The sequence below is a fragment of the Numenius arquata genome, chromosome 1, assembly GCF_964106895.1.
Source record: "Numenius arquata chromosome 1, bNumArq3.hap1.1, whole genome shotgun sequence".
Classification (NCBI taxonomy): domain Eukaryota; kingdom Metazoa; phylum Chordata; class Aves; order Charadriiformes; family Scolopacidae; genus Numenius; species Numenius arquata.
In genome coordinates this window covers 119,823,794-119,851,477 of record NC_133576.1, presented here as the reverse complement: position 1 = coordinate 119,851,477, position 27,684 = coordinate 119,823,794, and the positions used below count along the sequence as shown (strand labels likewise).

At 38.7% G+C, this 27,684-nt stretch overlaps 1 protein-coding gene across 6 annotated transcripts; it reads right to left on the bottom strand.

The window, feature by feature from the left end:
- Window positions 1-537: 537 nt before the first annotated feature.
- On the bottom strand, window positions 538-27,315 carry MTMR6 (myotubularin related protein 6). 6 transcript variants are annotated; one of them, XM_074156550.1, is made up of 14 exons: window positions 27,240-27,315; window positions 22,570-22,686; window positions 20,440-20,602; window positions 19,283-19,440; window positions 18,412-18,540; window positions 17,384-17,518; window positions 16,095-16,227; window positions 10,275-10,384; window positions 9,110-9,235; window positions 7,823-7,872; window positions 6,888-7,088; window positions 5,036-5,170; window positions 4,834-4,960; window positions 538-2,954 (listed from the first exon to the last, which is right to left on the bottom strand). In XM_074156550.1, exons 1-14 carry the CDS (start codon window positions 27,261-27,263, stop codon window positions 2,694-2,696), a joined length of 1,869 nt encoding a protein of 622 aa, XP_074012651.1. In that variant the 5' UTR covers window positions 27,264-27,315; the 3' UTR covers window positions 538-2,693. The 6 variants fall into 6 exon arrangements, with proteins under 6 accessions (XP_074012651.1, XP_074012736.1, XP_074013060.1 ...); XM_074156635.1 differs by having other exon boundaries at window positions 19,283-19,392; window positions 20,446-20,602; XM_074156959.1 differs by lacking the exon at window positions 7,823-7,872 and having other exon boundaries at window positions 6,888-6,961.
- Between the last annotated feature and the right edge of the window lie 369 nt (window positions 27,316-27,684).

Here is a 27,684-nt window from a genome sequence, read left to right as displayed (position 1 = left end):
CCAAGCTTTCTGCTGGAGCTCACTTCACTACCATCTATTTACTTCACTGCAAGTCCCCTATGCTTTAGGTAGTCTTGGCTTAAGCCTCAACAGCAAACGAGGAGAGACAGCTGCCTCTCTGCAGGAACTTCTCTTGCTGGTGACCCTGGGGGCTGAACTGGCAGAGAGCTAGCTGGACTCTATAAGGCAACTGCTTGACAAAACAGCCTTACAAAACTCTATTCATGTATTAACTGGAGTGAAATATTTACTTCAGATCAGGAAGTACTGTATTTTTTGACAAAGAAACAGGTTCTATGTCTGAGCAGATAGTTTTATGGCATTTTAAAGCTGACCTAACACGCCTACCTTGGTTTAAAATAAAAAGGCATCCCAGTTCCTTTTGCTAAGGAGTGAACTCTGGCAATAAAAAGGGTCTGAAGACTGAAATAAACTCACTTTAACAGTACTGAAAGGGAACAGATCTTCTCTTCAAAAGCCTTGTACACAGGGGCAATCAGATAGTTGTTAAAGTAAAAACAACATACAACAGTACTTGCAAAAAAGCTTAATATAATCTTTTGAGTCTATAAACTCTAAACAATAAATATAAAACATGTACATGGCACACCAGAGCAGCTAAATATTAAAACAAACAAGTGCAAATTGATAACACTTTCCTGTATTGTCAGCAATAAATTTGTTTCACTACCGTGATACAATACAAGCTTAATATATAGGATGTTTTTCCAAAGGAAAACCACAGAACCAAGTTGATACAGAAGGTGAGGGAGAATGGAGACAATAAATAACAAGGCACAAAACCTTCTCTTGCTGCAACCCTGTAAGGCACCACTGTGCAAACGTGAAACTATCAAAACCTGTAGTGGAGAAATTCTAAACATTTTTAAGTGACTGGATAATGTATTTTAAAGATCACACTATGCTCATATCTTTGGGAATAAAGATACTTACGAATCTTTATTTACACTTACAGGCTTTTAAAAACAAATTAGTGAAACAGGTGAATTAATACTCAAATACAGGAGTCGCGGTTGATTTCTCCCAGACAACTTCACAAGTGCAACTCAATCACGACCTACACTGGCCTTGTTAAGAGTGTCCTGGATCCAATGTGGTGCAGAGGGAAATGCTGCCAATTATGTCAAACTGCATGTGGCACACCAGTAGTTTTAACAAAACAGACTTTAGGGATTAGGATGAGAATAAACTCATTTTCACTTGGAACCAAAAGTGATTTAAATCCAGAGATAAAAGGTTAGTAGCATTAATCTAACATCATACCTAGGGAACTTAATACCCCAAAGTTACAATCTATACCTCCATTTAAGAGCTGGGCACCAGCATTTTTCTTCCTTATTCTGATGCCTGCTCAGAAAACTCATCATGAGAAACTTCAGCAAAAACCTTCTATCTTACTAGAAAGTTAGACACATAATTAAGCTTACAAACTCTAAATGTCCCCCTTTTTTCTTATGTCCCATGATCTCTACCACATCCTACTAGAAGTAGTTTTTGTCTTCTCTCCAATTACTTAAGTCCTTTCAGTACATTCTGGAGACTCCTAAAATATGCACAGGTTGGACATGTTTTTACAAGTGTTTCACCAATAACTAAAATTTTCTTCTAATGAAAGATTCGGGAGGCACTCAGTTTCCTGTGAGCTTCGGACACATGAATGACTTACTTTTTTTACATGGGGAACGTCAGTAGACTACACTTGCAAGACTTCTGCTTCCATTCTTGCAACTTGAACAACTGCACAGCATATCGGAAACAACCTGAATGAACCCGACTATTCGGTTATTGGCTATGTTTTGTTTTCTTACATGACATGTTTTACTCTTTTTACTCTACACTTAAATAACTTGCCATAAATCAAAACATTTAAGGTCAGACAACCTGTAGCTTCAATGATGCTCAATCTACTGAGCTGCCAGAGAGGAAAATCAGGCCAACCTATTACATTTTAAACAACAGAGGAAATGGAAGAATGAACAGTCTTCAGTGATAAGTTCACATTCATATAGCTATTTGCTGAAAGGCTGTGCCAGCTTAGGCATGCTTCATTCCTTATATTCAGTCCTGTTTTAAGGAAATAACAATTTGAGCAAATACAGTGTAAACAGAGCCAGGTAGACTGCAGTAGTAAAGGAAAACAATATCATTGATCTGGCAGGTTTAAGGCCAACTATTATGACTTGAAATATATTGTACTTTTCCATGGCACTTAACTGAAAGTTAGTACTGGGTGACATTAAAGAAGGGTATACATATTCATATAATACGCGATATATACATGTAGCTTCAGTTCCTAAAATAGAAAGTTCAAGTTTTCTTGCCCAAATAAAACCAACTTGTGAAAGACCACCTGTGTTTTCCTATACTGAATAAAGTAATATACAATTTTAATCAAATTAGTGCAAACTGACTTAAGTCCAAAGACATACCATTCCTTGATTTTAGTCTCTACTTACCAAATGCCCCTATTTCTTTTAAAAGACAGCTACACTTTTTTCTTTTTCCCCTTAAAAGAACAGCAAACACTTGACAACTAGCATGCTGTTCTAATCTAGGTTAATGAAATTTGCCGATATACAGATCATGTTTTGGTCATGCAGCACAGACCCATCCACAAAATAATCCACCTCGATTGAACCAGGCTAGAGGAGGAGCACAGTGCCACATTTTAATTAGCAGGTCATCCTGGCCACTCCATACTCCAAACTGACAACAGCAGGCTCGGATTTCGAGAACTCTTCCACAAATTCACTGTAGCGATTGTCTGCTGTGTTGCTGCCCTCTATAGTTCTTACAGCATCATTCATGGGGATCAGCGGCTGCTCCTTCTTGAAGCACGGAGGGGTTTTCAGTGCCGTGGGTGCAGGATGAGCAGGCTGCTGATGTTCCTTCACAAGGACCGCAGCTGACTGCCCATTTCTCCGCTTTATTTTCTGAAATATAGGACATAGATACTAACAGTGAGCATCATGGCTTTACTGATAATATTCTGCTTTGAAAGAAAGTGAACTCACTTCTTTTGCTGGCTAACAGCATTTGCAGAGCCCTCTATTACATATCCTAAGTTAGATACGTAACAGTATTACATTTAGGCCACTGGACAAGACAGTATTTTTTTCCCCCACAGTTGACAGCAGATGCTACAACCACTGTATGCTTAAAATTTGCAGCTGAGCAGAAGGCAGAAAGGTTGCCTGTTAACATCCATAGAGAAGGAGAGGTTCTTCTGAGCCTACCCCCTGTTTGGTTGCTATCAAGATGGGAATTCCATCTGACGTACAGGCAAAGGAAAACAGGCCTTGGAACTATTAGCAAGCAGTGAGCTTGCAGTAGACCACGAGTCTCTTAAAGACAAAAAGTAATTTTATACCTAAGCCCTGTGCTTCCCGAAAGCCTTCTAAAAGACTTTTCCTTTATATCTGAAAAATACTAATACAGTTTGTTCAAATACAGGAATACACCAAAAGATGTCAACTAGAAAGCAGGACTGGAGGAAAGGACCTATCTTAGAAGCACCAAGCAAGAAAAAGAAGAAAGATTTGGATTAAGCTGGTTTGCCTTTTTTTTTTTTTTTAATTCAAACAAATCTCACCCAGTAACTGAGAGCTTGAACTAGTTAACTAAACTGATATTTTTTGTTGATGTGTTTATGCTCTGTTAAAACCTAGACGGAGCCCAGAAGACTTTAGTGTCTCCTGACAGCAACTTTTTGAAGATGGAAACAGCAGTATGAAAGTTTACATCAAGATTTCAAACTCCATCTCTTCATCACTCAACTTCACCTGAGACCACACTTCTCACTTAACACTTTGGAACAACATTCTAGTAAAGTGAAGTCTCAGTTTTGAATTTTCATCTTGCTTATTCTCCCACTTGCTTCCTCTTCAGTTTTCATCTTGCTCCTTCAGTTGTACAAGAACTTTTAAATGAAGTTTAAATGAAGAACAATGAAGATTTGAAACAGTTTAAGATTCAGTGACCTGAATTCATTACATTATGGTAGGATCAGTTTAGTAAAATCTTTCCTCTTGGAAAAGCTGAACTTCCCTCTCCCATACCCCAAAATAATATACAGGAGCTAAGTGTTACCATTTCTAGCCACAAAAAAATAAATAAATTGGTAATTAGAGAACTTCTGCATTTTAAAAGGTATTGTTCTGAAGTTTCAGCACTTCCAAGTGACAACAGTGAAATATCAATTAAATGTTACTCAATAAGCCATACCAGAATAGAGATACACTGCTCAGTCTTTTCTAATTGTTTTCTGTAGCAACTTATCAGAAGTAATTTACAGAAAACTGGTTTCTGTATTTACCTATCTTGAAATGAGCAGTGCAACATATATGCCCCATAATTATGGTGACTTACACTAGCATGCACCTGCATATAAAATTAAGAGAAGGACAATACTTACTACTTCCATTTTAGTAGCTATAATGGAAATAAAACATTTTCAGTCTCCTTGGTTTAGCAACACAACTGCAGCTACAATGGGTACCTTGTCATCTAAGCTAATATAGGTTACAGTTATGTTAAACTTAAGTTTCAGTAACGCTTCGATAGTAGAAGCGCTTTTACATAATACAGTTCATCAGTAAGGCACAATAAATTGTGTTTGAGAGCAGAACATTGGCTGCATAGTCTGGCATTCAGTATAGAAGCATACAGTGAAAGTCAAAGTCAACATTACATAGAACCAATGCTAGTAGTCACAGTAGTGACATTCATATGAAAGCCAGCAGCATTATTAGACTATAAATGTGAATTTGAAGAACAAGTCACAAGTAAGTATACTTATTTTGTAATACTTACAGCTTCCAGTTCTTTAATTTCTTCCTCCAGTTGTTTATTTTGTTCGCTCATGCTCATTACAAGATTGAAGACAGACTGCCGGGGATGCATACTTCGATCAAACTGATGGTACATATTTCTCCAAAACCTGCATGTAGCAGACAGTTTTAACTATGCAGGATAGAGAATTGAAGAAGCGATACTGTACATAATTCAAACTTACTTAAAATTGAATGATACTGTATTAGGCTCCAGAAGAGTTAGCCCTGGAAAAAAGTCTGGATTATACAGAGGATTCTGGTATTTTTTCTGTTCCTCCAGAAGGAAGGGCCACAAGGAATATGTCTTCTCTTTTAACCTTAATGCAAGAAGAGATCACAGTCAAGACACTGATTGCAAGCAAAAACCAGAAGCTGTTCAACTCAACACAATAAATCAATCTTAATTTTTTAAAATAAGTTAATTTAAGATTAACTTATTTAGTTAATAATTAACAACTTATTTTAACATAACTTTATTTCATAACCTTATTTAGTAATAATTTTTGCCAATCAGGCAAAATAGCCAGCAGGCCTGTGTGGATGAACAAGGAACTGCTGGACAAGCTCAAGACCAAAAGGGAGGCCCATAGAGGGTGGAAGCAGGGACAGGTAGAATGGGCAGAATATAAAGAAACTGAGTGGCCAGGAACCAGATCAGGCAAGCGAAAGCCCAGGCAGAACTAAATCTAGCCAGGGACATAAAAAACAATAAGAAAAACTTCTACAGATATGTCAGGGACAAAGGCAAGACTAGGGAAGTTGTGGGCCCTCTCCGGAAGGAAACGGGAGACCTGGCCTCCCAGGATATGGATAAGGCTGAGCTACTGAACAACTTTTTTGCCTCAGTCTTCACCTGCAAGGGCTCTAACTACACTACCCAAGTCACAGAAGGCAAAAACAAGGGCTCTGCGAATGAAGAACTGCCCACAGTAGGAGATCAGGTTCGAGACCTATTAAGGAACCTGAAGGTGCATAAGTCCATGGGACCTCATGAAATCCACCCACGGGTCCTGAGGGAGCTGGCGGATGAAGTTGCTAAGCCGCTTTCCATCATATTTGAGAAATCGTGACAATCTGGCGAAGTTCCCGCTGACTGGAAAAAGGGGAACATAACCCCAATATTCAAAAAAGGAAAAAAGGAAGACCCAGGGAACTATAGACCAGTCAGCCTCACCTCTGTGCCTGGCAAGATCACGGAGCAGATCCTCCTGGAATCTCTGCTAAGGCACATGGAATCATCAATCACCATCCCTGGAGGTATTTAAGAAACGTGTAGACGTGGCTCTTCAGGGCATGCTCTAGTGCCTGGGATTGTTGGTTTGTGGTGGGGTGTTGTGTGTGAGGTTGTGGGTGTAGGGTTTAGTTGGTGGGTGCTTTTTTTTTTTCTTTTTTGGGGGGGGTTGTTGTTTGGTTTTGTGTGTTGTGTTTTTTTGTTTGTTTGTGTGTTTTTTTGTTTTTTTTTAATGTGGTTGGACTCGATGATCTCAAAGGTCCCTTCCAACCACTAAGATTCTGTGATTCTGTAATGCTGTGCAAGTTTCACCTAGTAGCAATAAATGCTTTTAAAGTACAGTTTGAGACAAAAGATGAACTGACAAAAACTTTACAGAAGTTTTCCAACTGAAAGAATTAGGAGGCATTCTATTAATACTTTTAACTGATAGTAATTAGTCTTGAACAGGGAAAAAATTTAAGATTACCTAAAAACAGACTGGGGGAGGGAATGCTTCTGCTTCCAAAAGCTTAAACTTACCCATTTTTAGGGAGCATGGGGAGAGGGGGCAGCAGGGGAAAAAGAGGGAGAAAGCAGCCTTAGTTTCCCCTATGAAAAATGAGCATGGGATTTTCTCCCAGAATTCCAGAGACTGTCTTCAGTGTATAAAAGCATGAGAAGCATTGGTGTTCCCTGATACAGTTCAACATCAACTCCCAGTCCTGCCTCTATTTCCATTCAGAGCCTAAAATGAAGAAGATTCACAGGAGTTCTTAGTCTGCCAGAATAAACAAAAGACACATTACAATATATCTGCTTACTTGAGTTCTTCTCGCTCTTTTTGGCAGTTTCCAAGGAAGTTACCAAACTGGCAGGAATGGACATGTTCATGGATCTGAAGGAGGAAAGCTTCATTGTATTCAAAGGCTTGTGGAAACTGCTCAGTCAGATTCCACACACATTCTAAAAACTGGGTGAACACTGGCGAGATCTCTTTTGGATCACCGTCCAACTGACCACATCTGAAAAAGATTCCATAAACAGATTGAAATCGGTTTAAGTTAAAAATCAAAAAAGTCTTAGTTGCACTTGCTTTTAAACAACAGCACATTAAATTGACTGTAGCTTTGTTTTGGAGATTAAGCACCCAACTTTGAGAACTGGGGCAATTTCTGAATAGAAATTAAGTCTATATTTAACTTATTTTTCTGACTTGTAAGTATTCACATCTGTATTCAGTACAGAAGAGAAACATAAGACAGTTAAATTCCTTTGTGTCTATTACTTCCATAGTTAACATTTGGAGTATACCTGCTAAAAGCAGTAAACAGCAGCAAAGCTATTATCATAGCTGATAGGCAGATCAAGGGAGAAACAGAACTCTTTACATACAGGACTTCTAAAGGTAGGCGTGACTTCATAATTAGAAATACACGTAAATTCAAACTCATTTTTAACAATTTCAAAACTAAGTGTTTTATATTGCTGAAATAGCTGGGATGTAGTTTTATATTGGTTTTGCATCGCCTGTGCATAAATGCAGATCTAGCTGCAGTTATCAACAGCTGAGAGCAAGGCACCACTCACTAGAAGTTTATGTCTATAATATTCAAATACCTATTGGATAAATGATTTATGAATAGCAATACAAAAAGTGCAGTCTACTGAAAATAGCTCACTCATTACAAAATTTTTAGCAACACTGCAGTAGTTCTATTCACCGTATACATTTTACTGGACTGGGAGAGTGAACTACCTGTCAGAGAACTTGTGCCCAAAAGAGATCCAGTCTTTCTCTATCAAGACCTAAGGGTAAAAACAAACAAAGTCTCATGTAAAATGTTACTCAGTCTTACATTTATAGTATTAACCCCACAGGTTATCGATAAAATCATTTTAAATCATTTTATTTTAAATCATACTTTAAATCTGAGTCAAACTACAGAAGGACTCTTTGTCACTTTGTATTTCCTTTATTTTCTTGGAAGTCTTTCACAAGAATTTCACAGAGTTTAGCAGTTTAGCTAACTGTTGTTAAGCCAGGCTTGCTTTGAGCATACTAATATTGTATGACTTCACAAACAGATTATCATCCAACTTGCAAAAGAACTGCAGAGTACAGGAAAAATTTTACTACTGCACTCCTGCTATTATAGTTTACATAAAGCTACACAATATAATCTTTGTAACATCTTATAGCAATGAATTTGTTTACATGGACACTGGCTTGTTTTATCACTTCAGTCACTATATCAAGCACCAAAAGGAATGCAGCACTGTCTGCCCACTGCAGAAGTTTTCCCAGAAATCTAATTAACAGTGAGGACTGCAAAACAAAAAGATGAAATTACTTCCCTACAGATTACACACTTTATCACTATTCCCAAGAAATTAATCCTCTTTAATTCCTCCTCAAATTCACTTTTGTGGGTTGTAATATTTGTGGCAGTTAGTTCCAACCAATACATGGAACTAGTTTTATGCACTATTTTTCAGGAGTTCCCATAGCACCTTGTATCACCACTGCAGAACACTGTTGATTTTCCTACTTGAAAATTTGGAATAACCATACCAAAATCATTCTTCCTCTCTACAGAAAGATGAGGAAATTTAGATTACTTAAATATCTTTAGACCTCTGTCACTGGGGAAGCTGTCACTTCTAGATTTTAATAATGTTGATTTTGGGACAAGTGATAAAAAGCACAGAGCTGCTATAATTTTGTACAACTACTATCTCACATAAGTACTTTGGATTCCTTATATTTCCATAGGCAATGGGCTTTTCTGGATGCAAAAGGCAATCATTGCAACATTTCTGCAGGGCGCAATCCACTAGTTGTATTTCAGTTTCTTAGATTTTAAATAAATAGTTCTTCCCAGTAGCAAAGTATTTATAGAAGAAAGATGTATCAGTATACTGCAAATCTTACATTTACAACTACAAAAAGCGAGCATCAGTATGTTTACACTACTCGCTTTCATACTCATTTTCCATCCTTTGTTTACCATGGAACAACCCAACAACGCAACAGCTAGCTTACCATGAATCCTTTGATTGTTCTGTAGTAGGAATCTAGTAAGAGAGCTCCAAGAGAACAAACTTGGGAAGTCCTATCCCAGCCATCCGAGCAGTGCACTAATACGCTCGCGCTCTCAACCGCTATTGCCTGCAAGACACAGTTGTTTGTTAGTGAATATTCTGTTCTAGACAGAAGTAAACATTTAGCAGATAAATACAAAAGCTACGTTTATCCCAAACTCACAGCACAGACCATTTTATTTAACAAAGTCAGAGAAACATTTATTATGAGGAAATGAATTGATGCTATCAGAAAGCTAGAAAGAAGAAATTCCACTACCACCTTTGTTACCTTGAATGAACATCCACAGTAGTTCCCAGTTCTCTTTCTATCGTTATAAAACTAAACTTATAAGACCCCCTTGCAATGCATACTAAGAAAGTAGACTACATATTACAGACTAAAAAGGTTCAAAAATAAACTAACATAAATACACCACTGAAGATCCCCTCTTGTTCATCATTACACTACACAGAAGTTAAGGACTAGGAAATGCTTACTATATTCAGCAAAGAATTAAATCCTGTTAGTCCAAATATTTTTGAGAGTCATCTTCAGGAGAATCATCCACTCTTAACTACAGTTAATTCCTTGTTATTTCACCTAGCTAAAACAAAGATCCAGCTTTTTTCTTCACCCAGCCCCCCTCTGGTGAATCCCTTGGTTTCATAAGTGCCTGGAAAAGGCAACTGTTCCTCTGAATTCTTCATAAAGAGTCACATTCCCTTGCCAGATGAAGTCAGCATAGTCAATTTGGTTTCTCTGCAATTAGTACCCCAGGAGTTCCATTTTTCAGGGTTCAATAAATAATAGTTTGCTCCATCCACCTCAAGTCTGCTTACACCTTTCATAAATACCTAAAAGAACCAGGCAGCGTAAGAATCCCTCCATCTCCCAATAACGTTACCAAACAGCATTTAAAAAATCCCAAAACATTAGCTGGCATATTTAATATCTCTATTCATAATGAAACTTAAAAAATTGTATTACATGTATCAGATGTACGGGAAGCATCTGCTTCCAAAAAGGTCACTTGCAGAATTTTACACATTGCTTAATATTAGGTATAGTTTTGCCTGGTAGCAAGCCAACTTGCCATCAAACAAAGCAGCAGCATACAAGTTACCTTGACTAGGAAGACAGCAGCATCCAGCACGGCTTTGATATGACGCAACCATCCAGAATTCTCCAGACCAGACAAAAAGTCATTGACAGACAAACCTTTCGTGCCACTGACTGAAAGAGACCAAGAGTTAGAAAGCCTTAAACAGTTGCAGCTACCAATACCCTGCAATTGAGAAAGAACAATAATTGTATACTGTTTTTAATGCCCTAAGCTGTAAGTTGATTAGAAATCTTTCAGGAAACCACCACTGAAAGAGTTAAGACAAGGGCACTACAAAGTGTGCTCCATCAAAAATTCAATTCTGTAGAACTACAGTAATCATGAATGACAGGAGTGAGACCTTTTTGTCTTCTTGAAAAAAATAACATTCAAAGTAAATACACTCCCAAAGGTAAACCCTTCCAAGAAAGGCAATGCAAGTGCCAAAAGCTTAACAGAAATACTTAAAAGATTACAACTACTAGTAGGAAGTAGCTGCATCCAGATGGTATACGCCATTCATAGTCTGACTGCCACAGTTTCATCACCTTTTCCGCTCTGCTTTGAAGAATGAAGCAAGTGCAGAACAAGGACATGGTGAGGAAATGAAAACCATTGAGACCGTCTACTGCCAGAATTGACATATTGCAATTCTGACTATCACTCTTCCCTGGCATACTTTGATCCTGTAACAATAATGCTGATTGAGAGGACAGGGAAAAACTAAAGTTAAAGGAAAGCCGTCTTGCAGCATAACAGCAAGAAGTGCAGAAGCAGACTGGAAGTTTCTCACATGGATGCTTACCAATTCACAAGTGAGACAGATAACCTGGTTCTTGTATGATTTTGAGTAGCAACTCAACAGTTACATTACTGTCCAAACATGATCAACTTCTGACAATAAAAGCTGGCTGATATATCTTCAGCTACGTGTCATTCCAAGAGAGGATACCCGAGGTTGTCATCTACAAAAATACCTGTCCCTGCCGCAGTGGAAGGCTACCTTCTACCCAGCTAGTGGGCCCCAAATCAAAATAAAAAGACTCTGTAGCTAAAAGGTATCAGTGGGGATATTCATCCAGTAGCTGCAAAACAATCTTTACCTCTGAGTAGGGGAGGAAGTGAATCTGTATGGAAAATAGAGAACAAAATCCACGAAGTCATTCTGTGATGCACTTTCCTGTTCAGTCAAGTCCCCTGATGTAAGGAAGGCTATAAACTCTTAAACCACTGCCTCATAGAGCTTTCCTGTATCTGCACTACATGTGTCTCAGCTTTCAGACATAGAAATCTGAAAGCTATACTCCTCATGTCTCCTAACAGAGAGTCATAACGCCAGTTGCTGCTGAATTCTGTAACAAAGACAGGCTTCCAAATAAGTATCATAGGACCTTTTCTGAAGTCTGAAGATCTTTGTCATCTAGAAAAAGAGCTAGCAAACCACAGCACAACATAGTAACAAAACATCAAAAAAATCTCTGGATACAAGACCTAATTTTAAAGGTTAGTCTCTAAATATCAGTAAAAGCAGCAAAAGCTATGCTAGTTTTCCCTGGTCTTTGAAACAGCTTGCATTGCTCAGCAGGAGTTCTGTTTCTGCAAGATCTACCACACAGAGGAAGCAAATCAGCTGAGATCCTTTCAGTTCACACTGTCACTGGACCACTTGTTCCAACAGTGCACAAACAAGTCCACCACTCTGCGGTAAAGGAAAGAAACTCAAAATACCCAAATACGTGGAAAGTCAAATGTGTGCAGGGAAGGAAGTGGAGAGACAAGACAGTGTCTAGAGGCACTGTTCATGGCTGCTCACCCTTACATTCCATAGCTCATGGTTTAAAGCACAAGCTTCCAACTAGAAAATAAACAGGCTTCCAGCCCTCATCTTTTTTTCACCCAGATAGTGCTGTCAAAGTCTGCTTTTGATCAGAATCTTAAGCTTGGTAGAAGTATTTCACTACTGTTATTTCCCCCTTCTAAATGGATTTCCGTATTTTTATAAACCAAGGCAGAGATAGGAACACATATGTTGAGCCCACAGAATTACTTTCCATTTCTGTGAATTGACAAACATTTTTATACAACTTAGTGATGAAATAAAGAAATAGCATTGACACTGTTTTGACACTTATATGCAGAAAAAAAAATACTCTAGTCCTTTATGGTCCCTAAAAAGGTCAAAGATGATTTATGGTATCACTAAGATGTTTAGCTACTTCACAATAACTATTATTCCAGATAGTCTTGCCTATATGGATCCCACCATAAACACATGCCCTGCATTGTGTGTGAGCTCCAAAACCTCAATGTTCCATTGCTTGGCTGTCTTTACACACACTACTCGCAATGCCTCAGGCAGCACTTCAAGAGGTGACTACAACCTGCAGACTGAAGCACAGCAGGTTGGGGGCAAAGGTTGTTTTTAACAACTGAACAAAGTCAAACAAACCCACGCCCCCTACACACACTCCACATAACCCACAAAAAAACCCCCTTAGTTAACACCCTTCCATCATCAAAATATATGCAGCAGACCACAGTAGCTATTATTGAGCCTTTTCCTCAAATATTTCCTGCAGAAATGCTGGGTTTTGACATAGGCAAAAACTCTTAGTTATCAATCTTTTTACTTATCAATCTTTTCTGACATGTAATACTATGGTTTCAAATATATAAAAATTAGACTTTATATTTAATACCACAGCCACAAATTTAGTTTGTGAAGATTCTTCCACTGGTGGTGTATAGATGGGCAGTCTGCTCATCAGGGGAACAGACTCATCAGGTCCACAATGAAGAAAACTATTTCAGAAAAGTTTTGCTCCACTGCATGCAAGATCTTTAAAAACCAGCTGAATCCAAGACAAGAGACTGTAAATCCCCCTAGCATGCTCCATGGTGTAGTCCCATTACAAAAGGATGTTGGGAAGGATTATGTTTTACTTTCTGCTTGCAAACAGAATTGTTAGATTCTGAAGGAAATCAGGAAGATAGACGAAGAACCTAGGAGCAGGATACACGCTGAAGAACAAATAACAGTTATTTGTTATAAATAAAACTGAGGACAGTCACAGTTACAATGGCTCTTGAAAGAATAGGGTCATTGGTATCACGTTCCTGATTTGAGAACATTTAGTTCAGCACATCCAGGGAAAGCAGGTACACAGAAGTTAAATAGCATTCTCCTCATTTTAAGCTATGAGCCATTTTCACAGCATTTCCTTCCTGATCACCCCACTGATGGCACATTGCTAATGGGGGTCTGAAGAGTAAATTATTGCATATTTCCCTAGCCCTAAAGATGCTTCTACTTCTAGACTGACCGGCATTCCGCAAAAATCTAGTGAATTATGTGAACAGAGGTTGAACAACTGCATTCATTTACTCCAAAACCTGATCTAGAGAACAACTATAGACATTACACATGATTTTGTTTCAATCGAGTTTAAATAAACCAATCCTCCACACAAGGAAAAACTGAAACATATTCCATCCTTAATGAAAGCTACAGAATGGTATTTGGTAAGTACTGTTGGTGGGATGCTAAGTCAAATGAAAGGACGAAGTCTGATGCACACAGTTCTGCATCAGGCACTATTACACAGAAGCAGGCCTCTTCAAAAAAAAAAATAATCAACATTTATTAGCTAGTTTTCTGGAACTGAAGATATTAGCCAAAGAAAGAGAGATTATGCCAGACAAAAACTGAAGTTCAGGCTCACGCTGACCACCTTTCCCTTCAATAAAATACATGCAAGAGTAACTACAAAAATACATATTATCAAAGCTCAGCAGAATTCTATACAGAGTGCCTGAAGAATAGGTTAGCAGCAGAGAGAGGCTCAAGGGGAGTGAAGTAAACCTGCACCACTAGTCTGTAGGATTTCTTGACCAATGTAACCAAAACATCATCAAAACAGGCTTCCATACAAGTATAATCCTTCTCTCCATGACTGGAAATATTTGCATAATTCTAGAAGACAAGCACTTAATATATGTATTGTTTGTCAGGTGTGAAAGCCCGACTTCTGCCACTGCACTCTAATCTCAGTATTAATAATCCACAAAGTGTCTTAAATTTGTTTTCAGCCATTTACCTAAATAAAATATTGAGGTTCTGGAGCATGTCCAGAGAAGGGCAACAAAGCTGGCAAAGGGCCTAGAGCACAAGTCCCACAAGGAGTGGCTGAGGGAACTAGGGCTGTTTAGCCTTCAAGAGGCTGAGGGGAGACCTCATCACTCTCTACAACTACGTGAAAGGATGTTGTAGCAAGGTGGGGGTCGGTCTCTTCTCCCAAGTAAGTGATAGGACAAGAGGAAATTGCCTCAAATTGCACCAGGGGATGATTAGGATGGATATTAGGAAAAATTTCTTCATAAAAAGCATTATCAAACATTGGAACAGGCTGCTCAGAGAAGTGGTTTAAATACCTCCAGGGATGGTGATTCAAAGACAAGTAGACATGGTGCTGCGGCACATGGTTTAGTGGTGGTTCTGACACTGTTAGGTTAATGGTTGGATGCAATCATCTCAAAGGTCCCTTCCAACCTAGACGATTCCATGATTTTCACCGCCAGGTGGCAGGCAGTGGCATGGTGAAGTAGTTCACTTCTCCCCTACCCTGCTTTCTACAAACACTCTAAGATGCACCTACAAGAACACAAGTGGTTCAACAGGCCAAAGAGCTCAAGTTTTGTGCGGACAATATGCTTATTGTGAGATCTGTGGAACTAAGTGCTCCTTGAAGAATCCATATTCTAGATATGAAAATGTGTGTACAGACACACACTATTTTGTGTATTTATTACACATTTATGTATACAAGTATACATGTATCTATATTTGAGATATTGTATATATAGATATATATAGATACTTGTATATATATGTATGTATATATATTGTGTATATATATATATATATAGATAGAGATATATACAAGTATCTATATATATATTTGTATATACATATACATGTATATTTGAGAGGTGATTCTGCCACTTTACTCTGCTCTGGTGAGACCTCACCTGGAGTACTGTGTGCAGGTCTGGAGCCCTCAATATAGAAAGGACATGGACCTGATGGAGCGGGTCCAGAGGAGGGCCACCAAAATGATCAGGGGGCTGGAGCACCTCTCCTATGAGGACAGACTGAGGGAGCTGGGGTTGTTCAGCTTGGAGAAAAGGAGGCTCCGGGGAGACCTAATAGCGGCCTTCCAGTACCTGAGGGGGGCCTACAGGAAGGCTGGGGAGGGTCTGTTTACAAAGGCCTGCAGTGACAGGACGAGGGGCAATGGTTTTAAGTTGGAGAAGGAGAGATTTAGATTGGATATTAGGAAAAAGTTCTTTACCATGAGGGTGGTGGAACACTGGAACAGGTTGCCCAGGGAGGTGGTTGAGGCCCCTTCCATTGAGATATTCAAGGTGAAGCTCAACGAGGCCCTGGGCAACCTGGTCTAGTTGGGGGTGTCCCTGCTGACTGCGGGGAGGTCGGACTAGATGACCTTTGGAGGTCCCTTCCGGCCTGGACCAATCTATGAATCTATCTATGAATCTATACTTGGAAAACACAGAAGTGTTGCCAAAAGCCACTGACATACTAATCAAGTTCACCCAAGACATATGTGCAACTCAGTTTTCTTCAAAATAGTTCCATTCATTTGGTTTACAGTTTAAAGGTAAAGGTTTAAGGTAATTTACCACAGAGTACAAACTGGTACTAAACAGAGTTGGGATAAAATATAGAAATACCAATACAGTTTGTGTAAGCTATTTTTGAAGACTTCAGAAAAATATTTATCTTATATTCATATACACTGTTATTGTACAGTTAGAACATACCTTCCAGAAGTTTTTGCAAGCTGGATCTCATTACATGAATATTTTCAATGCCAACAAACTGGAACCTAATGTTAGAGTAGTTGTCTTCATTCTCATAGCCCTTCCCAGCAGCTCTGTTTGCCATTGCATTAAGCTTAAAAAAGTAAAATAAAGATACTGAAAAACAGTACTTCCAATAAAAATCTCAAATTAAGAAATGAAAGTAAGGCGATTTTGATGGAATACACTAAGGAAAAACACCACCACACAAGAATACATACTATAAACAGATTCTAATGAATTAAGAGTTTGTGGCAAATCAACTTGAAAGCATTCAAGTGTAAGAAAGGTACGGTACATAAAAACAACAGGCAGTCTATATTTAGAGCTGACATATCTGAATAATGCATTTAATAATTTCCCATTTTCTCCTCCATATTCCCACCAACAAACCTTTACTTATTTCCAAACACTTCTTAGCAAAGACACTACAAAACAATTAGCCTAGAAAGGAAAGAGTAAGACCCAGACTTAACCATACATGCACTTTCCAGACATCCTAAAAAATGTCAATTTTGGGGGTAAGCTAATAAATTGCTGCAGCTATAAAAATTACACCTATAAAAAACCCACAGCTGGCTCAGTTTCAGTCTGTCAGACTGACCTACTACTGAACGCTGCTCAAAATAAGTGTAGAACCTGCAGTGTAAGATTTTCACTTTACATCCTTGTTTTCCAGCTCCCGTGTTCAGAGATTTGCATGAAATAGTTACCAATTTAAATGCACATTCCAACACAGGTCAAAAACCAACATAATTCAATTTAATTAGATAGTGATGAAGTATGACATCAGAATGCTGCAACAGAATTTCCCCTACTTCTTCCTGGCTGTGACAGAGAGCAATAGCAGTTTTAACAGAACATGTACACAGAATACAGTAGTCTCTCCTATTCTCAGGGAAACCCCAACACAGCTCAACATTTAATGAATTTAACTTAAAACATAGTTAAGACATGAATAATTGAGTCCTATCCAAGCTATTGTAACTGTTTGAAGTATATTTTTAAACGCACCTCCCCAAAAGTTCACTAGCACATTCAGTGAACTCTAGTTGAATCCTGAGAGGGGTGCAACTCCTTTACGAAAGCAAGTACTTAAACACCTGAATAGAGGCCTAACCTCTACCTTTAAAGAATATTTTTGACCACAATGGAGTCATATTTAACTCCAAATTTTTCAGAATTACGCTGTATCCCTGTACTCTAATGTTCAGGAAGAGAGGTTAGTCTGTAGAACCTGTAGTACATACCTTCGGCCTGGTGTCCATGACATACATGTAGCGATTTGAAGGATTTGCTTTACTGATGGCTTGCAACATGTGCTCATCTTCCAGACACCTGGCACTGAAACCTGAGAGAGGCTGACTGCATCTGCAAATTGCAGCCTACCATAAAAACCAAAGAACAAATTAGCATCAGTTTAATATCTGCAATTGCAATGCTTCGATTAATTCTAAAAAGACGCTGAAACAAATTGTTTTATTTCACAGGTAACAGGACTAAACTGAAAAAAAAAAAAGCTTAGATGTTTCATCTTTAGGCACATCACTTGTAGACCTTCAAGCACAGTACCTACAACTTAAATCTGAAAGTTTATCAAAACGTTTTTTCAGGCTTGTCTACATGGGCAATTTACCAGTTCACATAATGGGCTTTCTCCAAGTTTAAAAACTCCAAGAAAGCATAGGGTGGAAAAAAATACACTTTAGGAAAGCAAGTTACTCTCTTGGTATGAAGTGAGTTATGCTTGGTTTTACTACTGCAAGTACAATATGTTGTTGTCTAACATAATTTTCATGGTGTCATTTTCAATGATATACTGTATTTCAGAAGGTATCAGGTGCATCTTCCAAACAGTGGTTATCTTCAAATGCATCTAGTAGCTTAACATTCATCCTTTGTGAATTCCTCAACTCAGCAAGATGACAATCCTTCTCTCCCTTCAAAGATACTCTCTAGCCGAGGCAGGCAGATGCTGCTTCACACCACTCTCTACCAAACCCTGCAAAACCTTTTTCTCATCCTCTAGTTTTTCTTCCTTGCAAATTCCTCCTTAAAGAACCAGTTCTATTCTTCTGGTGTTTTGTTTTGGGTTTTTTTTTAACCCCCGTTTTGACATATCAGATTTTGTTCCTGATATATTAAGGAAGACCGATCACTTGACAAAAACCTATCTTTAGTCATCTTGAGGTCAGTTTCTCCTTACCTACTCTGAACTACTGTCAAGTGTTGAGAAATAGCTTTCAGTACATTTGCATTAAGAGAAGACACACTATACCTCTTTATTTTTATGATAATATGACAGCACTGGGAATCTTCCTTTGCTTCTGAACTTGGAGCTACCAACAATTATGGGCTTGCTTGCAGTTCTGGGAACATAGAGTTCTCTAGGATAAGTTTCACAAATCTGAAAGACACAGATACACAAAATAGAATTTTAAGTACAAGGCAAAAAAAGCCTGTACTAGTTTTACTTCAGCTAGCATAATTCAAATTGGATGCAATAAGAGAAAGGATAAACGCTAACATGTTTCTCTATGTATACATAAATAGTTCAGAAGAGGAGACAAGCATGGACAAAGTACAAGTTGTTATCCAAGTTATACAGCCAAGCACTGCTGGAAAGCACTGCTATACCAGCATTCACACTCTTAAGAATGCGCCTCTTCAGTACAAATGCTAAGAATGCGTTTCAAATAAAATACTGAAATTATTTCCCTTTTTTTTTTTTTCATTTGTAGATCACAAAGTAAGATGGAAATCTAGTCTGGGAATCAGCTGCACCACCACAGCCATTGTGTCCCACCACCAACATTGCAAATGCTAAAGCAGAATCCTTTTCAGTTAAGGGAGATAAAGCTGCAGAGAACCTGAATTGCTGGGGCTGGCCTTCAAACAGGTTAAGTATACTTTAGAAACAATCCCAAAGAACACATGCATCCATGCACACATACTCTCTCAATAAGGCCTTGGAAAAAGCTTCAGTTAAAAAGTTGTGAGGCTGTAGACTGACTAAGGAGTTAACCCTCACCCGCAAGTTTTTGCTTATGCTGCAAGCCAAGTAATTTCATAGTATTAGACTGTTTTCTATAAAACTAGAGTCAGAGGATAAGGCAGAAACAGACACAGCAAAACATTACAACACTTACCTTATAATCACGATTTGCATCGGACAACTGCCAGTTAGCATTTGGCACTCCCATTCTCTTGTATTCTTCTGCTAGATCAATAAGCTGCCAACCTTTGACTTGCTCAGATTCATTTTGTTTTGGATTGTAGGAGAAGGCATACAGTTCTTCATATTTCGCTAAAAGGTAAAGAATAACACTATATAATGAGTTGTCCCCCAAACACGCTCAAGTGGAGAAAGGTAGCACAGTTGACAAGTCCTGAAATTGCCCAAGTTGCAGAAAAAGCTTCAGGCTTCGAGATTCTCAGAAGCAAGACTAAATAGATACTTGACACTCCTGAAATATTTATTCCGCAACTATCATACTGTTAACTGCCACAATTACAGGTATTTAATTTAAAGGTAAGCTATGAGAGCTTTCTCAAGTGTGCTTGACCTATTTCAGCTGTGACATTTCTAAAGCCGTAAGGGCAAAGCGGAAGTCACAAAATGGAGACTGACAAAATTAAACAAGGCAAAAAGCAGAATTATTAGAATACTTCACAAGACCTGAAAGAACAAATAATTTTTGGAGGTAAGAACATAAGTTTATATCTACTGACCTTTAAAAGCAGTAAGTTTTAAACTTTCCTTTAAAGCAAAAAAGCTTTCAAAATATTTTATGTTTTTCCTAATATACTATTCACATGTCACAGATGATAACATTTTACATTATTCGAAACACAAAGCAGAAAATGCAAAAGACCATACTAGGTGACAGAATTATCTTGTACAGCTGAATTGGTAGTGCTATTTTCAAAACTCCAGCTTTATTTTTGAAACTGCACAAAATCAGTAACAAGTTAGTATTTGCTTAGTAGCATTTTATCTATGGAACACACCAATAAAGACAGACTATACACATTTATTCACAATTTCAGAGATAACATTAGAAATGCAAAAAAATACAGGAATCTTGCATTCTGCTAGTGAACTTCAGTGACCTACAAAAGCCAGACAACACATATTCTGAATTTGTATGCAGATTAATACTTAATCATTAAAATTCCTTTACACACCAAATCCATTTAAAAGACTTCTACATAATGCACATTAAAAAAAAAAGTGCCATGGGTTTCCCAGCACTAACTTGTTATCCAGACATACTGCAAAGTCTTTTATAATTAGAAGTATTACCTGTCCTTGACAGCTGAAGCAAGGAGTTATAAATGTCATGACAATCTCTTTCTCTGGGAACAACAAAGTGAACTATCCTGAAGTTCTTGCATTGGATGACAAGGGGGCAGCCAGAAGTAGTCAAGGGAAGTTTTTCCACAGCAGCAATGTGATGATGTAGTATCTGTGGCATACAAGAACTCACAGTGTAAGCACACTGATGAAGAATGAGAACAGCATTCTATTTACAAAAGCAGATCTTAAGCAATGCTGAATAGGGATTTTGGCTAATTTTGTAAATCACTTAGTCATGAAAAGAAATAAATTTAGAAGAAATCCAAGACTGGCATTTTGCTCAAGATACCATAACTCATCAAAATTTAATTACTCTCTTCCCTCATATTGAGTGTTACCTAATGTTTGCAATGGGCAGTAAATATCCTCCCAAATGCAAAAATTGAGTAGTAAAACTCTACTGGGGCTGTTAAGTCCTCTTCTATAACTCTGCTAACTGATACACTTGCATCTAATTAGGCAGGCTCCAAATATGTTTGAAGGAGTTTTTTGTTGGGTTTTTTTTTTTGTTGGGTTTTCTTTTTTTTAAAGAGGGATCTACAGAAACATAATTCAGAGTTTTCAGGCAAAATAAAGTAGATCAGGGAAAGGAACTCAACATATAAAAGATAGAGAAAACACTGAAGGTTTTAGAACTCCAGTATTCAACATCTATAGAACAAGCAGGAGATAACACATCTCCTCTATTACCCATTGCACTATGTAGAAACGAAAGCCTCTCAGCTAAATGCCTTTCAACCACTCTAACAGAAGACTGCCACAGTAATGGATACACAAAAGCCCTCCATAGGTTCATCTCTGTGGCAGATCTACAGAAAATTTAAGAAAATACATGGGAAAGAAACAGCTGTTCAACCATGAGAAGAAAGCCATAGATACATTACCTCAACTGAACAAGAAAGACTTTCTTGATAGCGTTTCAGTTACCTCACTGAAGCAATCATCTCCTCTTAAATATTGATCAGAATTAGACAGGCACCTGAAAACTCTGCTGCCAAATGTGCATTTACAAAGAGACTATATCTTTGAGACACTATCATAATTATACTTGATACTTGCATTATCATCACAGAAATGCAATACTCTGATTAGACATTCAGTTTCCCCAAAAATGAAACCTTTTAACACAGTGCATGGGGAGACGCAAGTAATGCTTCTGAATCATGTTCTGCCAAATAACCCATTTTGTATGAAAGGATACCAATTTTTTTTGTACAAAATTGTACATTGTATCCAAGAACAAGTCACAAAAAAAATAACTTTTCTTGAAAGCACTGTGAGGTATCTAGTCAGATAACCAGGATTAAGGGTAATCCGGAAAAATACAGCTACAGGTAATACACCTACAGAAAAAAAAAAAAAAAACAACTTCATGCAGGGTAATGAGATTTCATCCTGAAGGACAACAGACTTCAGGCATTGAACTCAGTCAGGTAGCTGGCTATATTGGAAGTTAGAACTTGATGTCCACATGTGCCACCAGGGCACTGAGCAGAAAAACTAACAGGAATTACTGTACTAGACAACTTTGATTGTCCAACACCAGCAGTGGTCACCAAGAAGCTGCAGGCCCATCCAAATTTTTATTCCAGAGGTGAACACCTGGGAAGAAACAGCTGCTTACCACTTTAAAAAAGGGCATGGGATCTTCAATATTTCACCAAAGCCTAGATCTCTGGATCTTGCCATCTCATTTAACCTAGGCACAACCTAAGTACAAGGTAAATTATTGCAGAAATTTTAAACCTGATGCTTAAACTACCCGGTAGTCTCCCACTCCTGCCTCTGAATTGCAGTGCAAGTCAGTTGATTAAAGAAAACCACCACGCATTCACTCAGGAATACAAGCGAAATTACAGCAACTCGAAAGGAAGTGAACATATTCAATGCTACCCGTATTCAACTGCAGTAGTGTCATGCAAGAGTACAATCTGCAAATCATTAACTTATTATGATACTGTGAACAAGAGGTACCTTAGATGAGCCTTTCAGTAAACAAATTCAACCTTAAATCAGGAAGAACAAATGCATCTAGAGAGCCTATGCTTTGGAGCCGCAAGCATTCATTATCCTTACCCATGTCTCTCTCTGGCTTGAATCAATGAATAACAGATGAGTTGCTGTAAGGTATAGAGTTCCCGTCAGTGACTTATTGCTCGTGCTGAACCTATCTAGTAATTTCACTTGCTCTACCTGTAAGAAAAGAAGGGTGGGAGAGCAAAACTTAATTTCTGCAGAAAGCAAAATCTTAACTTTGCAAAAGCTCTGTCAGTTTGCGCAATAATTTTGAAAATGGTAGACAGCATAACACAGCGCACACAAGGCTATTCAGGCCAAACTATTAAGAACACAATAGCAGTCACATAAGCTTTGAGAAGACTGACTAGTTAAAGCATCCAGTTTCAATACTGAAGTGCATAATGAAGGCACAATGCTAGGCTCATCAGAATACTTACTCCATACACATAACTACTATGGTTATTTACTAGTAGAAGAGGCCATGATATCAAGTTTTAAAAAAAATAAATAAGAGCAATTAATTATTAAGCTTTTAGACTGCTTCCCCAAAACAGAGCAAACATATACTAACAATTTCCTGTTACTGAGATGCCAGCACTGAATTAACAGCTGATCTCAGCAAAACATGCTTCCTTGGCTGTCTAAAGACTCAAAACCATAAAGATTATTATCCTCCTGACTTCAATTTTAGTTGTCTATTGTCTTTTGTGTCATCCCCATGACATAAAATTGACATTTACAAATCTAGATCATTATAACCTTGCCTCATAGTCAAAATACATTCTAAGGAAATGCAAGCATTATACTAATAATTATTACAATCTCCTAGAAATTCAAGGACTGCGCTAGCATTTGAAGCAGATATTTCAAGCTTGAGTCTTGCAAGGGCAAATTTCTCCTCCTGGTATTCCATCAACATCGTTGTTACCTCAATCCTATGGAAAACATTTCACAAGAAAGTGATTTCTAGATAGCCTGCATTTTATCTGCTGCTCATAACTTCCCAGGCTCCACAGTTTGCTTTATTTGAAGCAAACATTACATGATTCTTTGTGTGCAACAACAGGAAAGGAGTGTGGCAACTGGCTTATCTCCATGCATTCCTCTATTTCTTGGCAGCACTGTGTCATTAATGCCGAGTTAAAGCTCCTATGTTTGAGGCTTGCTTCTACTGCCATTAAATGCATGGCAGAACTACAAAAACTCCAGAACACCAGCAAGACCCGCACCCAGATGAGGTTACCAGGGGAGTCCACGTCTACTGTGCTGATGTTAAGCCATTTTTAACTCATATGTACAAACTTATTTATCTATTAAAACCACATATAGAACACAAAAAATTGTCTTTTCAATTCAGATATTTCTTACAAACTAACAAGGCCTAATTTTGGTTTTGAAAGTTAGTAAAGCAACATAACGCTTACAAAACAGAATGGAGGAAATAAAAATATCTACTAAAAGCCAGCACTACTATGATATTCTGGATTTCAGTTTAGAAAGCAAAAATAAAAAATAAAAATGAAAGCTACACGCATCAGTACCTCAAAATACATTATGCTGTAGCCAGCAAGGTATCAGTGCTGAGACACAGAGTGGCAAAAATCAATATAACTGGGCCAAAACACAGAATTCATTTTGGGCAGTTCTGCAGCAGTAACTGCTCAGGTACCTGGCACTGCACCTTCCCAGCAAACTGAGAAGTGCACAGAAACTGCTCCAGTTTTGCTCCAGTAACACAACCCTCAAAATCCTGGCACGCAAAGTTCCATTCTCCTTCACATAAGAAGGCAGCTATTCTCAAAGCTGCATTTCTCTGTTAGACGAGGACAGGCATCAGTGCTCCAGCTTCCTCTTACACAGGTTAAGTCTCAAAGACCTCTAAAAGCTATGTTCTAGATACACTTTTCTTAAAGACAACTGAAATGTAATTTAGATTCAGCCTCCATAGATGACGGTTCATTTAAATTTGACCCAAGTCAGCTTTAATGGGTACTCAGCTAGATAAAAAGCAAAAAGAGAAAGTGTCCAATTGTAAAGTTTGGCAAATCCTTAGGTATGGAAAAACAAGTCAGTGGTCAGTTTTGAAGAGAATGGGTTCACAAAATTAAGTGAGTGAAGACTGTTACTGAGTTTTAGCACATCTGTAAACAGAGATCACTGAAGTAGTCAGAAGTGATGTTCTGACACTAGGTAGCACTAACAAATTAGCGAGTTTTTAAACCAGTAAGAATTTGAACAGCTACCTCAACAGTATTTACAAGGTAAATACAGTACAATATTTACAGAGTATTTACAGTGAAAGAGTCATCGAATAATTTATTGCGATTAGGAGTTACAGGCTAAAGGCAAAAAAACCCACAAAGAAATGTTTCAATATAGGAGACGAATTGGAACACAAAGGAAGGCTGAAACAATACTTAAGTCTTGCATTAAAAAAGATGAAGGATTAAAATTAGAACAATTAAAGCAAGGCAAAACCACATTACAGGATATCATTCCAAGACTCTCTTATTACAGCTTTGTATGACATTCACTGAAATTGAAAGGAGTTTTCCCTTGCCCATTTTTCTCAGGCTTGCAAACATAAGCTCAGGATTTAGCAGTCAGTCAATCTAACCAAAACTTTCCATCAGTACTTTCAGTAAGACAGATTTGACTTCAAATATACAAACAGATTTAACTGTTTAACTAGAGTTTAAGAAATTCTAGTATTTTTTACTACATTTTGCTTTAAAATATTTTTAAGGACACTTTAGTTCTAAAGCTTCATTACAAAATCACAATATTCTTGCTTGTAATTTCTCCACCACTTATGATGTAAACCGGTTCACAGTATGTCATTTGTCGCTATTTAAGTATATATTCTCAGACAGAAGTGATTTTTAGATTGACCTCACTTCTTTATTAAACATAAATCTGTCAGACACTTTAATGTCACAAAAAGGTTAACTTTTTCATAACTTTTTTTAAGTTCTAAGCTGTGCTGATAATTCTAAGACAACTTCAACGTTTCCAGCAAACTGAAGTTTGAGGAGGAATAAAACTTATTTCATCACCTTGTCCTAGGGATGACAGCTTCCCTGCACAGCAGTTAATTTGTGCAAGACTGCAATGTTATTTGAAGCTTAGTTTAACACTACTTTAATAAAACAAACTGAAAAAAAAAAATCAAATGTGAAAAGCTGTCAGATTATAAAAATTAGGTATGTCTCAGAACAATTGGAATCAGATCCAACTTGAACCTGCACATACACTGAACTTTAAGGCCCACAGTGCAGGCTGTACTTGAGTTTTCTTGGTTCCTGTAACTGTAATACAGTTATTACCACCTAGCATATATACATTTTAATCCACCTGGCTATTCAATAAACCAACAGCTTACAAAAAGCTAAGCGAGCATCACAATTATAACCAAAAACTCATGCTATTCCTAGCCATGAAATTGATACTTTAGAACTGATAATTTTTTTTTCAAATTATAAAAATAATTGCTTAAAGTAGTAAGCCTTGTATCTTAAAAGTCACATTCAGAGCTTGTTTCTCTCTTCAGTTATATTGCTACATGAAGTACTTTTTCCCCAGCAGGGGCCTAAAAACATGCAGAAACACAATCACTTGCAGATGCCAAGACAGTGACCTGTAGCCTTTCTAGTCTTATTTTCAGGTCTGAAACTTAAACAGCTACTCAGATCATCAAGAGACTCTAGTTTTAGTCTAGTTCTTATTTTGAAATTAGCTATTCGCCTGTAACAATACAGCATTAAGTTCACAAACAAGGAGTTTCAGGTTTATAAGCAGACTGGCTGATAAAGAAACAATATCTCCAATCTGTCAGCTTGGTGCAAGATTATTCTATCTAGTAAACTGTAAGCATCGCTAATAGTAACTTCATCAGAGACCTTCCTCCCGTTTCATATTTACACATACAAATATATATGAAAAAAAAAAAACAACACAGACAGCTAGACACATTTTAAATAACATTTATATAGGCTATTACATACAAAAGTTAAGAACCTGTTCCTTTATATAATTATTGGATATAAATCTACTACTTGGAGCTGAAATACAATCACGCCTTTTCTCCACACACCTAGAGCTTAATTTAAGGTCAGTCTGGCGGGTCAGGGAGCTATATCCCTTGACAGTTTGCAGGGCCCAGCCGAGAGGGGCAGCCCCTCGGCAGCCCCCGCAGCCAGGGCTGAGGAGCAGGACGAGAAAAAAAAAAAAAACAAAACACTGTCACAAAATTAGTCCCATAAAAGCTGTGGCTTAAAAAGAAGCTTATATTAAAAAAAAAAAAAAAGAAATTAGAAAAAAAAAAAAACACAACAGGAAGAAAAAAGGCCACACTTTTTTTTTTTTTTTTTTTACATATTTGTTAAAGAGGAAAGACAAACTAACACACCGGGAGCGCGGAGAGCACCGGAGCCAGGCGCCCCCGCTGCCAGCTGCCCCCCCCCCCCCCCCCGGACCCGGGGACACTCCGAGCGGCACGGGCCACCCCGGAGCCCCTCCCGGGAAGGTACCAGCTACAAAATGGAAGGAGGAGAAGGAAAACAACGCCCTCGCCCACAGCTGACAGCGGCGGGGCAGGGACTCGCCGGACCGAACAGGCCCTCCCCGCCCCACAGTTACCGGCAACGTCGCCGCTCCCCGACCTCCCTCCCCCAATTGCCCCCCGAAAAGCCGCCCCAGCCGGCGGTGGGAGGCCGGGACGGAGGTACCTTGGTGGTGCGGATGTGCTCCATAGCGGTGCCCACCCGGCTGCGGCTGCCACCCGCCGCGCTGCTGCCGGGCCGGGGCGGCCGTCTCCTAGAAACGCTTCCGGGGCGGGGCGGGGCGGCACAAAGGCGGGGCCGACTCCCTGCAGCGCCCCCTGGCGGCGGGCGGGCGACACTCCCCCTATCTCTCAGCGCGGCGGCCTCAGGGCCGCAACCCTGATGGCGGGGGGGGCGGGGGTACACATGAGGCATGGAGATCCGGCGGTGGAGGGGATGGACCGGGCCATGCTGTGTCCCGCAGTGGTCCAGGGATTCTCTGTGAGATTCTCGGGTGGAGGAAGGGGCTGTGGTTGCTGTGCTGGGAGCGCAGTGCTGGCTGTGAGGCCTGTCCCGGCAGCCGGCCCTGAGGAGAGGGTGGTCCTGGGCGGCGCAGTGGAGTGGCAGTAGG